Source organism: Macaca mulatta, chromosome 1 (assembly GCF_049350105.2).
Source record: "Macaca mulatta isolate MMU2019108-1 chromosome 1, T2T-MMU8v2.0, whole genome shotgun sequence".
NCBI classification, from domain to species: Eukaryota; Metazoa; Chordata; class Mammalia; order Primates; family Cercopithecidae; genus Macaca; species Macaca mulatta.
Window position 1 is genome coordinate 195,146,366 of NC_133406.1, and position 16,682 is coordinate 195,163,047.

Genomic DNA, 16,682 nt, shown 5'->3' on the forward strand with positions numbered 1-16,682 from the left:
AGAATGTGATTGAATGACTGAAGGAAGGCTTTTGCCTCTGAGACTGGTAGAGCTATCATTTGTACACTTTTTAGTCTCCCTGTTGAGGGAAGTTGGGGCATAGCAGTAGCTTTCTACATAGCTAACCCACAGATCATTTTTCACAGAAATTTGACTGTATTTCTGAAGGAGACATGTTATAATGGGAAGTGCTTAGGTTTGAAACTACTGGATTTGGTTCGTGAGTCTCACTAGTTGTTTATGTTTGGAGAAATCATAATCTCTCAGGATTTTGATTTCTTTCTTTAAATTAGAGATGATAATACATGCTTTGCAGAGTTGTCACAAAGATTAGAGATAACATACAAAACCCTTGGTAGAATGCATGGTCTATAGTAAATAGTGGCTGCAGTTTTTATTTCCAGAAGCATATTTCATACAGGAGTGTGGTCTGAGAGTCCTAAAAATTTCCTTGATTTTTCTGAAAAATGATTTTTGGAATTCTTACTTTGAAAAGATAAAAAAATATAATACTGAAGATAGACTATTTAGTTCACTAACTTTTTTTAATTGGTAGCTTTTCAAATTACTTTCCCCAATCAAAGCTTTTAATTGTGTTTTCTTTGTGAAAAACAAATCAACTCCTATATAAATGAAATTAATATTTGAAAAAACAAGGCTACCTATGTAGAAAAGAAAAAGTTTTGAACTTCCAAGTTTTTAGTATTTAAGTTGAGAACATAGTTACTAAAAAATTACTTGTGTCCTTATAAGCCACATAATTTGGGCATTTTTGAAAGACTGCTAAATGCTATTTCCTAGTTTAAGGACAAAAATGATTAAGCTTTTCTAACACAGTGTTTCTCAACCAGGACACTATTGGCATTTAAGGCAGGACAATTCTTTGTTTTGTGCATTGTAGGACATTTAGCTTCCCTAGCCCCTGCCCACTAAAATACCAGTAGTGCTCATCCCACATCCCCATCATTGTGACAATAACGCCTTATGTTTTTCTGGTAATGTGATGGTAACTGTAGTTATCTCTGCTCCAAAAAAATGTATATTAATACTTTGAGGGACACTATTAGTATCAATAGGTAATACTCAATAAATAAGACCAAGAGAGGTAATCGAGAGGCAGAAACCATCATAAAATGTCATATATTTCAAATAATGTGTTTTCTTATTTTAAAGGTAATCATTCCCACATTTTATAAAATTGGGCTTGGTTTTAGAATTTGTACATGTATACCTTTGCTACCTTTTATTAGTTATTAAAATTTGTCAGAATAAATTGACAGAATTTATAGCTTGATTGATTTCATTTAAAATGTAGTCATTTAGTTTGCTGGCCAAGGGAGCAGAAGGCATCGTTTGGAAGTTTTCCCTTGCTCAGCACTTCTCTAAAATGGATTAATACAGTTCTTACTCCCATGGAGAGGATTCTACTTCTTACCACTCATCTCAGCTATCTAATCATTAGTATTACTTGAGCATGTGATAGGGGCTCTATACTACATATCAGTGTTTGTTATGAGCTAATTTTTTTTTGTTTGCTTGTTTGTTTTTTTGAGACAGGCGTTTGCTCTATTGCCCAGGCTGGAATGCAGTGACCCAAACATGGCTCATTGCAGCTTTGACCTCCTGGGCTCGAGCAATCCTCCCACCTTGGTCTCCTGAGTAGCTAGGACTACAGGTGTGCACCACCATGCCAGGCTAATTTTTGTATTTTTTGTAGAGACGGGGGTTTCACTATGTTGCCCAGGCTGATCTTGAACTCCTGGGCTCAAGCAGCTGCCTGAGCCTCTAAAAGTGCTGGGGGATTACAGACATGAGCCAGTGATCCCACCCAATATTTTAAGTTTGTGGACTTAAATAAGTTAGGCTATCCAAAAATTCAGCCATGATTTTGAAGTTTTAGCCTAAGATATATATAGTCCTACGACCAAAAACTACAGTGGAAATTTAGCTGAATAAAAGTTTGAGAGTCTAGAAGCTTGGCTTGCACACTGTCATGCTGTTTATTTGCCAAATTGTTCTCAGTGTTTTGCCTTAAGCATGCTACGTAGCTGTTGCATTAGCAATAGACTTAAAAAAAAAAAAAAAAAAAAACCTGTGAAGGCCGGGTGCAGTGGCTCACGCCTGTAATCCCAGCACTTTGGAAGGCCGAGGTGGGTGGATCACGAGGTCAGGAGTTTGAGACCAGCCTGATCAACGTGGTGAAACCCCGTTTCTAGTAAAAATACAAAAATTAGCTGGGTGTGGTGGCGCACACCTCTAGGGAGGCTGAGACAGGGGAATCCCTTGAACCTGGGAGGCAGAGGTTGTGGTGAGCCATGATCGCACCACTGTACTCCAGCCTGGGTGACAGAGCAAGACTCCATCTCAAAAAAAAAAAAACCTGTTAAACTTTTTTGAAATTAAAAAAATTTAAATGCAGAAAAGAGTACAGTATGATAAATACCACCCAGAATAACAAATATTTATTAATGAAAAATGGTAAAATTAACAAATATATCATTTTGTGTTGTTTGCCATAGGTTTATTTTTCAATAAAAGGAAACAAAAATATTATTGGCAGTCCATCACCTTAACCACTTGGCCACTTCATCATGTTAAGGAAACAAAATCTTATTGGCATAGTGGATGTCTCTTTTGTTTCCCTTCCTTGTCATTTCACTTCCTTCCCCCGAGACAAATACTGTTATGAATTTAGTGTCTACATTTTTAGTTCATGCTTTTAGGTGTTCACTATAAATATGTAATGTCTTTAATAATTATAATAACAAACAGGAGTTGAATGCTTATTGTTTATTAGGTACTATCCATTTAATCAATAACTTTGTGGTTATTGTAAGGATTAAACGAGTTAGTAGATATAAAATATAATGTAGGCACTGTTTTTATTTTCATTTTACAGATAGTGAACTAGAGAGGTAGAGAGGTTAAATAACATATCCAAGTTCATATAACTAGAAGTTATGGAGCAAGGATTTGAACCCAGATTGTTTGGCTGTAGATGTAGATGTCATACCATTCATCACTATGCTATTCTGCTTTTCTATAATATATAATATATATTATCATTATTATTTCAGATAGAGTCTTGCTCTGTTGCCCAGACTGGAGTTCTGTGGTATTATCATGGCTCACTGCAGCCTTGACCTTCTGGGGCCCAACTAATCCTCCTGCCTCAGCCTCCTGAGTAGCTGGGACTACAGGCTCATGCCACCATGCCTGGGTAATTTTTGTTTTTGTTCTTGTGTTTTTGGAGATGGAGGCTTGCTCTGTTGCCCAGGCTGGAGTCCAGTGGCATGATCTCAGCTCACTGCAACCTCTGCCTCCTGAGTTCAAGCTATTCTCCTGCCTCAGCCTCCTAAGTAGCTGGGACTACAGGTGCGCACCACCACGCCCAGCTAATTTTTGTATTTTTAGTAGATACGGGGTTTCACTATGTTGACCAGGATGGTCTCGATCTCTTGACCTTGTGATATGCCTGCCTGGGCCTCCCAAAGTGCTGGGATTACATGTGCAAGCCACCACGCCTGGTCAATTTTTGTATTTTTTGTGGAGATGAGGTTTAACCATGTTGCTCAGACTGGTCTCGAACTCCGGGGCTCAAGCGATCCACCGCCTCAGCCTCTCAAAGTGTTGGGATTATAGACATGAGGCACCGCGCCTGACTAGTATATATTATTTTGTGTATTTTTAAAATACATTTTTACAAAAATGGTATACTATGGGGTGGTTGTGCAGTTTTTTTAGTAACTTCTTTAAAAACCTTTTTTTGAATTAAATTTTAATAATATTGCTAACTACAACTTGCTTTCCCTCCCAACTCTACATTACTTTTTAAATACATCCACATTGCTACTTATAATTTATTCATCTAAGTGCTGTATGTTTTATTGAGAAATATGCTACAGTTTATTATCTGTTGCTCCTACAGATGAACTTTAGGTTGTTTCCTTTCTTTCCCCTGATTACCCACAGTGGTAAAATGAAATGAATATCTTTATTCAGGCCTCTTGTGTTTATGTGCAAGAGTTTCTCTATGCATATAACATTTAAGAAATACATTTATACCTCTTGAAAAGTGCTGTGAGCCAAGATACAAATACCAAAATTTAGTCTATTGTGCTATTGTAAAACTTCTAACAGGACTCCTACCAAAGCAACTCAGTTGCAATTAGCATTTCATCCCCTCCCTTCCCCTCCCTCTCCTCCCCTCCCCTCCCTCTCCTCCCCTCCCCTCCCTCTCCTCCCCTCCCTCTCCTTCTCCTCCTCCTTACCCCTTCCCTTCCCTCCCCTCCCCTCCCCTCCCCTCCCCTTCTCTCCCCTTCATTCTCTTTCTTTCTTTTCTTCTTTCTTTCTTTTTTGGAGTCTCACTCTGTCACCCAGGCTGGAGTGCAGTGGTGCCATCTCAGCTTACTTCAACCTCTGCCTCATGGGTTCAAGTGATTTTCTTGCCTTAGCCTCCTGAGTAGCTGGGACTACAGGTGCATACCACCATGCCTGACTAATTTTTTTTTTCTTTTTCTTTTTTTTGGAGATGGAGTCTTGCTGTATCTCCTAGGCTGGAATGCAGTGGCGTGATCTTGGCTCACTGCAACCTTCGCCTCCTGGCTTTAAGTGATTCTCATGCCTCAGCCTCCTGAGTAACTGGGATTACAGACATGCGCCACCACGCTGGCTAAGTTTTGTATTTTTAGTAGAGATGGGGTTTCACCATGTTGGCCAGGCTGGTCTTGAACTCCCAACCTCAGGTGATCTACCTGCCTTGGCCTCCCAAACTGCTAGGATTACAGGCATGAGCTACCATGTCTGGCCTAATTTTTGTATTTTTAGTAGAGACAAGGTTTTGCCATGTTGGCCAGACCAGTCTAGAACTCCTGACCTCAAGTGATCCACCTGCCTTGGCCTCCCAAAGTGCTAGGATTACGGGAGTTAGCCACCGTGCCCTGCCGCAATTAGCAGTTTCTTACCTCCTCCTAGCTAGCTGAGAATGTAAAACCAGACCCGTTGAGCTGCAATGAGCAATTCTGTCTTCTGTTCTGTAATATGGAAAACTAGGATTTGCCACTCTCAGGGAACCCTGAGGGCATTGAGGAGGTTAGTAAGGTATTTTGTTAGGAATGAAACATATCTTGATAAACAATTCAGTAAAGTTGTAGGATACAAAATCAGTATACAAAAATCAGTAGCATTTCTGTATGCCAACAGCAAACAATCTGAGAAAGAAATCAGGAAGGTAATCCTATTTACAACAGCTTCAAATAAGATAAAATATCTAGGAACAGTCTTTTTTTTTTTTTTTTTTTTTTTTGAGACAGAGTCTCTGTCAGGCTGGAGTGCCCTGGCGCGATCTTGGCTCGCTGCAAGCTCCGCCTCCCGGGTTCACGCCATTCTCCTGGCTCAGCCTCCTGAGTACCTGGGACTACAGGCGCCTGCCACCGCGCCCGGCTAATTTTTTGTATTTTTAGTAGAGACAGGGTTTCACCGTGGTCTCGATCTCCTGACCTTGTGAGCCGCCCGCCTCGGCCTCCCAAAGTGCTGGGATTACAGGCGTGAGCCACTGCGCCCGGCCACCTAGGAACAGTCTTAACCAAGTAAGTGAAAGATCTTTACAATGAAAACTATAAGACCTTTTTTTTTTTTTTTTTTTTTTTTTTTTTTTGAGACGGAGTCTCGCTCTGTCGCCCAGGCTGGAGTGCAGTGGCCGGATCTCAGCTCACTGCAAGCTCCGCCTCCCGGGTTCACGCCATTCTCCTGCCTCAGCCTCCCGAGTAGTTGGGACTACAGGCGCCCGCCACCACGCCCGGCTAGTTTTTTGTATTTTTTTTTTTTAGTAGAGACGGGGTTTCACCGTGTTAGCCAGGATGGTCTCGATCTCCTGACCTCGTGATCCGCCCGTCTCGGCCTCCCAAAGTGCTGGGATTACAGGCTTGAGCCACCGCGCCCGGCCTTTTTTTTTTGATCCAGTGTCTTGCTCTGTTGCCAAGGCTAGAGTGCAGTGGTGTGATCTTGGCTCACTGCAACCTCTGCCTCCCGGCTTCAAGCGATTCTTGTGCCTCAGCCTCCTGAGTAGCTGGGACTATAGGTGTGCCACCATGCCTGGCTAATTTTTGCATTTTTCGTGAAGACGGGGTTTCACCACACTGGCCAGGCTAAAACTATAAAACATTGATGAAATTGAAGAGGACACCAAAAAATGGAAAGATATTGTTCATGAATTGAAAGAATCAATATTGTTAAAATGTCTATACTACCTAAAACAATCTGCAGATTCAGTGCAGTCCCCATCAAAATACCAGTGACACTCTTCACAGAAATAGAAAAAATAATCCTCAAATTTTAGAACCACAAAAGACCTAGAATAGCCAAAACCATCCTGAGCAAAAAGAACAAAACTGGAGGAATCACATTACCTGACTTCAAATTATACCACAGAGCTTTATTGTAACCAAAACAACATGAGAATACTGGCATAAAAACAGACACATAGGCTGGGCGTGGTGGCTCATGCCTATAATCCCAGCGCTTTAGGAGGCCTAGGAGGGTGGATCGCTTGAGCCCAGGAGTTTGAGACGAGCCTGGGCAACTTGACGAAACCTTGTCTTTATAAAAAAAAGTACAAAAATTAGCTGGGTGTGGTTATATGCACCTGTAGTCCCAGCTACTTGGGAGGCTAAGTTGGGAGGATCACCTGAGCCTTAGGAGGTCGAGGCTTCAGTGAGCTGTGATCACGCCACTCCATTCTAGCCTGGGCAACAGAGTGAGACCCTGTCTCAAAACAAAACAAAAACAAAAAACCAGACACACAGACCAATGGAACAGAATAGAGAACCCGGAAATAAATCCATATACCTACAGTTAACTCAATTTCAACAAAGGTGCTAAGAACATACGCTGGGGAAAGGACAATCTCTTCAATAAATGGTGCTGGGAAAACAGGATATCCATATGCAGAAGAAAAATCTAGTAAAAAATCTGATCAAAATGGATTAAAGACTTAAATCTAAGACCTCAAACTACTACAAGGAAACATTGGGAAAACTTTCCAGGATATTGGTTTGGGCAAAGATTTCTTGAGTAATATCCCCAAAGTACAGGTAACCAAAGCAAAAATGGACACGTGATCACATGAAGTTAAAAAGCTTCTGCACAGGAAATGAAGCAGTCAACAAAGTGAAGAGACAACCCACAGAATGGGAGAAAATATTTGAAACTACCCATTTGACAAAGAATTAATAACCAGAATATATAAGGAGTTCAGACAACTCTATAGGAAAAAGTCTAACAATCTGATTAAAAAATGGGCAAAAGATCTGAACAGACGTTTCTCAAAAGGAGGCATGCAAATGGCAAACAGATCTATGTAAAGTTGCTCAACATATTGATCATCAGAGAAATGCAAATCAAAACTATAATGAATTATCATCTCACCCTTAAAATGGCTTTTATTCAAAAGATGGGCAAATAATGCTAACCAAGATGTGGAGAAGAGGGAACCCTTGTACACTATTGATAGAAGTGTAAATTAGTATAGCCACTATGGAGAACACTATGGAGGTCCCTCAAAATAGTAAAAATAGAGCTACGATGTGATATAGCAATCCCACTGCTGAATATATACCCAAAAGAAAGGATATCAGTATATCGAAGAGACGTTTGCACTCTCATGTTTATTACAGCACTGTTTACAATAGCCAAGATTTGGAAGCAACCTAAATGTTCAATAGATGAATGTGGCACCTATACGAATGGATTATTCAGCCATAAAAAAATGAGATCCTCTTTTTTGCAACAACATGGATAGAACTTGAGGACATCATGTTAAGTGAAATAAGTCAGGCACAGAAAGACAAACTTTGCATATTCTTACTCATTGCTAAAGCTAAATATTAAGACAATTGAACTCATGGAGATAGATAATAGAATGATGGTTACCAGAGGGTGGGAAGGGTAGTGTGTTGGGGGTGTTGAGTGGGAAATGGGATGGTTAATAGGTACAATAATATAGTTGGATAGAATGAATAAAATTTAGTATTTGATAGCACAACAGAGTGACTACAATCAGCAATAATTCACTATATATTTTAGAATAACTGGGAGAGTACAATTGGAATGTTTGTAACACAAATAAATGATGAATGCTTGAGGTGATGGATACCTCATTTACCCTGATGTGATTATTACACATTGTATGCCTGTATCAAAAATCTTGTGTATCCTATAAGTATATATACCCACTATATACCCATGAAAATTAAAAAGAATATATATCTCAAAAATGAAAAAGTCAGTTGATGGCAAACTTATCGAATTGTTCAGTTTAGCAGACAACTATGTTTTATATAGTCAACAATGTTTTATGTACTTTACATATGTTTTGTATATTACTTTAATATCTTTTAGTTTTCTAAAGTTTCTTTTTTCTTTTCTGTCTCTGTTCAAATTATAATCAGCCTAGCCTTCCTCTGCACTTAAGTCTCTGTTCTTTTTTCTACCCAGATGATTAACTTAACTCCTACAACTCTCATAGTGGAAAAATACTGAGCTAAGTAATAATGAAATGGAAGAAGTTTGAGCTTTGGTGCTGGATAGAACTTGGCTCCAGTTTTGGTTCTACTAGCTCTGTGTCCTTAGGCAAGTTACTTCATCTTCTGAGCCTATATTTCTTTTTCTGTAAAATGGAGATCAGACCTATCTTGCTGGGTTTTTTTTTTTTTTTTTTTTTTTTTGAGACGGAGTCTCGCTCTGTCGCCCAGGCTGTAGTGTAGTGGTATAATCTCAGCTCACTGCAATCTCTGCCTCTCAGGTTCAAGGGATTCTCAAAGTGCTGGGATTACAGGTGTGAGCCACTGTGCCTGGCCACATTTTGAGATTAAATGAGGAAATGCTTGTAAAATTCCTGATGTTTAAAAAAAAAAAAAACAGTGGCCAGGTGCAGTTCACACCTGTAATCTTAGCACTTTGGGAGGCTGAGGTGGGAGGATCACTTGAGGCCAGGAGTTCAAGACCAGCCTGGGCAATATAGTGAAACCTTGTGTTTCAAAAAAAAAAAAAAGCTATCAAGGGTGAGACCTATGACTCTGGGTTTTAAACAAGCTTCTCAGGTAGTTTGAAGCACATTATCAACAGACATACTTTGAGAAATGCACTATCCTTGGCTCCTTGGTTTCAAGTCTAGCTTTGCTAGTAAATAGGTTATAGCATTGACTTTTAGCATTTCTACTTTCTGGGCCTTGTGTTTCCTCAAATATAAAATGAATGACTGAAGTTGGTGTTTTCTACTGGCTCTAAAATTAAGAAAATTTGTTTTTTAAAATTATTATTTTTTTTAGTGATGGGGGTCTTGCTGTGTTGCCCAGTCTGGTCTTGAACTGGCAGGCATGATGGCACACACCTGTAGTCCCAGCTACACAGGTGGCTGAGGCAGGGGGATTGCCTGAGCCTGGAAATTTGAGGCTGCAGTGAGTTGTGATAGCACCACTGCACTCCAACCTGGGCTTGGATTACAGGAATGAGCCCCTGCACCCGACCCTATTTTATTTTATTTTTATTTTTATTATTTAATTTATTTACTTTGAGACAGAATGTCGCTCTTGTTGCCCAGGCTGGAGTATAATGGCATGATCTCGGCTGACTGAAACTTCTGCCTCCCGGGTTTAAGCAATTCTCCTGCCTCAGCCTCCCGAGTAGCTGGGATTACAGGTGGCTGCCACCAAGCCCAGCTAATTTTTTTGTTATTTTAGTAGAGACAGGGTTTTGCCACATTGGCCAACTGGTCTCGAACTCATGACCTCAGGTGATCTGACTGCCTCGGCCTCCCAAAGTGCTGCGATTTTACAGGTGTGAGTCACGTGCCCAGCCTCTATTTTATTTTTAAAATTCCGTTTATATTTTAGATTCAGGAGGTATGTGTACAGGTTTGTTACAAGGGTGTATTGTGTGGTGCTGAGGTTTGGGCTTCTATTGATCCCACCACCGAGATAGTGAACATAGTGCCCAACAGGAAGTTTTTCAGCCCCTGCCTGCCTCCCTCGTTTTGGAGCCTCTAGTGTCTGTTGTTCCCAACTTTATGTTTGTGTGAACCCAAGATTTAGCTCCTAGTTATAAGTGAGAACATGCAATATTTGGTTTTCTGTTTCTGCTTTGGTTCACTTAGAATAATGGCTTCCAGCTGCATGTTGCTGCAAAGGACATGATTTCATTCTTTTTTGTGACTGCAAATTTTTTGTCTTATAACCCTAAAATTTTTTGAGACAGGGTCTTGCTCTGTTGCCCAGGCGGAGTGCAGTGGTTCTATCATAGCTCACTGCAGCCTCAAACTCCTGGGGTCAGGCAATCCTCCTGCCTCAGCCACCTGTGTAGCTGGGACTACAGGCGTGTACCATCATGCCTGGCTAATTTTTACATTTTTTCATAGAGACGAGGTCTCACTATGTTGCCCTGACTGGTCTCAAACTCCTGAGCTCAAGTGATCCTCTTGCCTTGGCCTCCCAAAGTGTTAGGATTATAGGTATGAGCTACTGTGGCCAGGTAACCCTAAATTTTTGTTCTTGTGGATGTAAATATTTGGTCTGGTGGTGCTGATGCCACTTTTTGGCATAGGTTCAATAGAGGTACTTCAATGTTTTGTTATTTGGGAACTCAGAGTGTTCTTCCTTCTTTGAAGACTGTGGTAGAACTAGATTAACTAGATTCAGGGAGATCTCATGGAACCTCAGGATGCACTTAGGACTTAAGATTTGGGGATTAGAGCAGAATAGGGAATTCAAAAAGTTCCCTTTCTTTTTTTTCTTTCTTTGAAGATTGGCCCCAATCTCTTGACTTCTTCTGCCTTCAGGCTGTATTATAGACAATGGCCCTGGCCGGCAGCTCCTGAGTTTACATGGCTTCTATTTTAGAAAGCTGCCATATTGAGACTGGACTATCTTAATTCCAATTGCACATTGCCAGGAAAGAAACTGTGGTTGTACACACTGGGTACAGTGCTGACTTCTGGCAATGGATAAGGAGGCAGACTCATGTTGCTAAGATGGCCCTGGGATTCCTGCCACTTTTCTTTGAGTTGCGGAGCTGGTTAGAAGTGGTGGTGGTAAACTGAGTAGGTATCCACCTCCTTTATGAAAGCATTTCACTAATTGAGGAGTCACAATATTGTATTTTGCATAGAACCCTTACAATTGAGTCTCATGGAAAAAAGTAGAAATAGGGAGAGACAGGCTAAAAGAAAAAGTAGGCTTGTGCTTTTATTCTTAGTTATGTACCAGATGGGATGGAGCCTTCTATAGTTACTCCTACTGGACTATGCTTTTTCATCAACAGTGAATTTTTAGATTGCTTTTGGATATAGTTTTCGTTTTAAAAAATTATATAATATGTAATTTTGAAGTTTCCTTGTAATGTTTGTTTTATATATTTGGAATTAATTTTTGAAATAAAGAGAAAATTATATGAGGCTATAAAGGGTATTGGTAGAAAGAAGCACAGGCTTTTGAATCAGATGGGCTTTGTACTTTAATTTTTTTCTTTTCTTTTTTTTTTTTTTCGAGACAGTGTCTCACTCTGTTGCCCAGGCTGGAGTGCAGTGGCACGATCTCGGCTCACTGGAACCCCTGCCTCCTGGGTTAAAGTAATTCTCCTACTTCAGCCTCCTGAGTAGCTGAGATTACAAGTGCTTGCCACCAAGCCTGGCCAATTTTTATATTTTTAGTAGAGATGGGGTTTCACCATGTTGGCCAGGCTGGTCTCAAACTCTTGACCTCAAGTGATCCGCCTGCCTTGGCCTCCCAAAGTGCTGGGATTACAGGTGTGAGCCACTGCACCCAGCTTCCATTTTAATTTTATCTCTGCCTTTTAGTGACTGATTTCTTGATCTCTCTATGAAATGAACATAATCTTTATATCATGGATTATCTGAGAATCAAATGGCATATGTCAAGCTCTTATACTGTGTTTCCTAGAAAGTAGGTGCTCAATGAATGATAGATATTATCATTGTCATTTTGTTACTTAGAATGTAATTGGTGATCTTCATGATATTCTACTCATGGTAAAGACTAGCTATATCTTGGGCTTTAAATATATCAGTGTTATTTGAGGGTAAAGACATACAGCATTTTTTAGATCTGAAAACCAGGAACTAGAATATGAAAGGAAATATTTTTGCATTGAGTATTTATTGCTTTGCATGTATTTATTCATTAAAGATTTCAGTGGAAATTTTTTTGATCTCTTGTTTAGTGTCAAACCAGAAGAGAAGTACAATTCAACAAAAATTTATGTGTGGAGTTCCTTCTTAAAAGAAGAAAAAAGTGATTATTGAGACTATGGATCGGAGCAAACGGAATTCAATTGCAGGTTTTCCTCCACGTGTGGAGCGTCTTGAAGAGTTTGAAGGAGGTGGTGGAGGAGATGGAAATGTGAGCCAGGTGGGAAGAGTTTGGCCATCTTCGTATCGAGCTCTTATAAGTGCCTTTTCCAGACTGACGCGTTTGGATGATTTCACCTGTGAAAAAATAGGGTCTGGCTTCTTCTCTGAAGTGTTCAAGGTGAGTGATACTTCAGCTTTTCTCATATTGTCTTGCTGTGGTCACATTTACTGCAGGTTGACAGTTGTGTTTAATTAGGATGTAGGGTTTGCCTAATCAAGGTGCTGTGGATCTTGAACACCGTTCTAAATTCTCCTTTCAAGCTATTTATTAACTTATATTAAGATATTTTGTTTGAATCCCAAAAATAATGTGCTGGTTAAAAATTCAAATAACATAGGAGTCTCTTCCACCTCACCTCTACCCCCAGCCACACATGTGTGTATGTATCCACACATACATTCTCCAGTAATAACCACTATTAACAATTTGGTGTGTATACTTCTGGACCCTTTCTGTGCTTATACATATATTATTTACACACCTTATATACATATATTAAAATTATATATATACACACCCACATATATAGTTTTTGTTTGCTTATCTTCAGTAAAATTGATAGTTGGGTGCGATGGCATGCACCTGTAGTCCGAGCTACTCAGGAGGCTCGCTTGAGGCTGTGAGTTTGAGAGCAACCTGGGCAACATAGCAAGGCCCTGTCTCAAAAAAATATGAGCTCATAATGCTCCTGAGCAATCATATTTCCCTAGTTCACTCATTCCCTCAAGAGAGTATTTTGTACCTTTTCTTCTCTCATCAAATCCCGGTATTTCCTCTCTAGTCCCCATTGTCAGTAATTAATGAATTGCTTCCCAATTCACTGAGAAAATTGAAGCAAGCAGAAGAGAACTTCCACAGACTCCCATTACTACAAATAGCTATCAACACACATCTTTACCCAGTTACTTGGCCTTTATACCTTGTGCTATGGATCAACTACCCATGCTCCTAAGTCCATTATTTCTGTTTATATTGTACATTCCATTTCTACTTGCCTACTAATAGGCGTTGCCTAAGAAATTCTCCCCTCTCTTTTCTACATTGTATTTTCACTACTAAGTGTTACCATTAACATGTTAAAAAAATTCTTTTAAGGAAAAAAAAAGCACAAAAAAACCCCCCAAACATTTTGGCTCTGTTATTTCCCCTTTATTTTATTTTATTTTATTTTATTTTTTATTTTTTTGAGATGGAGTCTCAGTCTGTCACCCAGGCTGGGGTGCGGTGGCACAGTCTTGGCCCACTGCAACCTCTGCTTCCCAGGTTCAAGCAATTCTCCTTCCTCAGCCTCCCTAGTAGCTGGGATTACAGGTGCCCGCAACCACGCCTGGCTAATTTTTATATTTTTAGTAGAGACAGAGTTTCAACATTTTGGCCAGGCTAGTCTTGAACTCCTGACCTCAAGTGATCCGCCCACCTCAGCCTCCCAAAGTGCTGGGATTACAGGCATGAGCCACTGCACCCAACCTATTTTATTCTATTCTTTTATTTTTTGAGACAGGGTTTCACTCCGTCACCCAGTCTAGAGTGCAGTGTGGTATGATCGTGGCTTACTGCAGTCTTGACCTCCCTGGGCTCAGATGATCCTCCCACCTCAGCCTCCAGAGTAACTGGGACTACAGGTGCATGACACCATGCCCAGCTAATTTTTGTATTTTTTGGAGAGTTGGGGTTTCACCTTGTTGCCTAGGCTGTTCTTGAACTGCTGAGCTCAAGTGATCAGCCTGCCTTGGCTTCCCAAAGTATTGGGATTACAGGTAAGAGCCACCACGTCCAGCTCCTATTGTTTCTTTTATTAATAGGTATACTTTCCCATGTCTTGTTTTTTTTTTTTTTTTTTTTTTTTTTGGACCAAAACAACTCCATAGAGTTGTCTCTATGTACCATTTCCAGCTTTCTTTCTAGTCTTTCTCTAAAATATTTTTTATTGCAGTAAAATATATATAACATAAATTTACTATCTTAGCCATTTTTTAAATGTGGAGTTCAGTGTCATTAATTACATTTACAATGTTGTACAACCATCCCCATTATCCCTTTCCAGAACTTTCTCATCATCCTAAACAGAATCTCTGTACCTATGAAACATTAACTCACTAATTCTCCCTTCTGTAACTGTAAATTGGTTCATTGCCCAATGCACACGGCAAGTCAATAAGCTGAGACACCAGGTTGCAGCAGAGAAGGGTTTAATCATAGGGCCACCAAATGAGGAGATGGAGGGAAACCTCAAATTCCTCTCCCCTAGGAGATTGGGGCTAAGGTTTTTAAGGGTTTTGAAGTGGGCCGAAGTGTGGCAATTGTTTATTTGTTAAAGAGTACAGGGTGAAGTCATGGGACAGGGAGATGAAGAAGCCGTATTCTCTTGCAGATCCTGTTCCTCTGTGGGGGTCTTCAAACTGGTTGCTGGAATTCAGGGGTGTGAAAAACATATTAAGCAATCCGTAAACAAAAGTCTTACGATTATGTCAGAGATCCTGTTATAGGAAAGATGGGGATGGAAATAAAATCTTAAATTTTATGACCCTAATGTCAGAACTCCTATTCTGTAGGAACAATAGGGATGCAAATAGTCAGTATCTAGTGCTATGTGACTTTTTAGCAACCAGGAAGTGGACCAAAGTGAGGCCTGATTAATGCTTAATTATAACTATATTTCTGTCCAGAACCTGGCATGCGCTCGTTGTGAACCCCATGGGGGCAGTTTCACTCCCACCCCCTAATATCTTCTTTCTGTTTTTATGAATTTGCTTATTCTAGGCACCCTATATAAGTGGATTAATATAATATTTATCCATTTGTGTCAGAGTTATTTCACTTAGCATAATGTTTTCAGGGTTATTCATGTTGTAGCATATATCAGAATTTCATTCCTTTTTATGGCTAATACTGCATTATTTGTATAGGTCATATTTTATCTGTCTGTTGATGGAGTTGTTTCTACCTTTTGGCTATTTTGAATAACGCTGCTATGAATACCGATATACAAGTATCTGTTTTGTTCTTTGCTTGCAATTCTTTTGGGTATTTAGCTGTAAATAGAATTGCTGAGTCATATGAGTAATTCTATGTTTAACTTTAAGAAAAGATTATGGTAAAATACATACAAAATTTACCATTTTGCCTGGGTATCATGGTTCACGCCTGTAATCCCAGCACTTTGAGAGGCCAAGACAGGAGGATTGCCTGAGCCCAGGAGTTTGAGACCAACCTGGGCAACATGACGAAACTCTGTCTCTGGGGGAAAAATAAAATAAAAATTAAAAAATAATAATTTTTTTTTCTTACTATCTTAACAGTATTTAAGTATGTTAAGTACATACTTAACACAACTATTAAGTATGTACACATGGATGTGCCTCCAAACTCCAGAACTTTTTCATTTTGCAAAACTGAAACTCTGTACCCATTAAACAACTCCCCATTTCTCCATTCCCCCCAACTCCTGGCAACCACTATCCTACTTTATTTCTAAGAGTTTGATTACCCTAGATATCTCATATAAGTGAAAACATACAGTATTTGTCTTTTTTTGACTGCCTTATTTCACCTAATCAGTCTATGTTTAACTTTTTTCCATAGCGGTTGTGCCATTTTACAGTTCTATCAGCAATACGTAAGGGTTCCAGTTTCTCCACGTGCTCACTGGCACTTATTTTTCTTTTTCATGATAATAATCCTATTTGGTGTGAAAAGTGGTATATCATTGTGGTTTTGATTTGCATTTTTCTAAACGACTAGTGATATCTAGCATCTTTTCATGTGCTTATTGACCTTTTTTGTATATCTTCTTGGAGAAATGTGTATTTGAATCCTTTGCTCATTTTTGAATTGTGTTGTATTTATATATTTTATATATAGGGAATATTTATCCCTTACCAGATATATGATTTGCAAATATTTTCTCACAATTTGTAGTTTGTCTTTTCACTCCCATGATGGTGTCCTTTTTTGCACAGAAATTTTAAATTCTGATTAAGTCAAATTAATTTTTTCTTTTGTTACCTTTTGCTTTTTATGCCAATCCAAGGAGTCATCACCAATTCCAATATCATGAAGATTTTCCACAATGTTTTCTTCTAAGAGTTTTATAGTTTTAGCTCTTACATTTAGGCTATTGATCATTTTAAGTTAATTTTTCAATGTGGTATAAAGGCTCCATTTCATTCTTTTGCTTGTGGATAACAAGTTTTACAAACACTATTTGTTGAAAAGACTGTCCTTTCCCCATTGAGTGATTTTGGCTCTCTTCATGTCACA

The 16,682-nt window shown here is 39.4% G+C and overlaps 1 protein-coding gene across 8 annotated transcripts in view; it reads left to right on the forward strand.

The window, feature by feature from the left end:
- TESK2 (testis associated actin remodelling kinase 2) overlaps positions 1-16,682 on the forward strand; it is a 152,335-nt gene that overhangs the window by 23,704 nt on the left and 111,949 nt on the right. For 4 of the 8 annotated variants that reach the window (XM_077971731.1, XM_028843039.2, XM_077971815.1 and 1 more), the window contains one exon: positions 12,232-12,539. The exons of 1 other annotated variant lie outside the window; for it this stretch is intronic. In XM_077971731.1, the coding sequence (XP_077827857.1) occupies positions 12,318-12,539 (222 nt within the window). In that variant the 5' untranslated portion in view covers positions 12,232-12,317. Of the gene's footprint in view, positions 1-8,493; positions 8,629-12,231; positions 12,540-16,682 lie in introns of all 8 variants that reach the window. 3 more of the 8 variants (XM_077971782.1, XM_028843037.2, XM_028843046.2) reach the window with 1 other exon arrangement.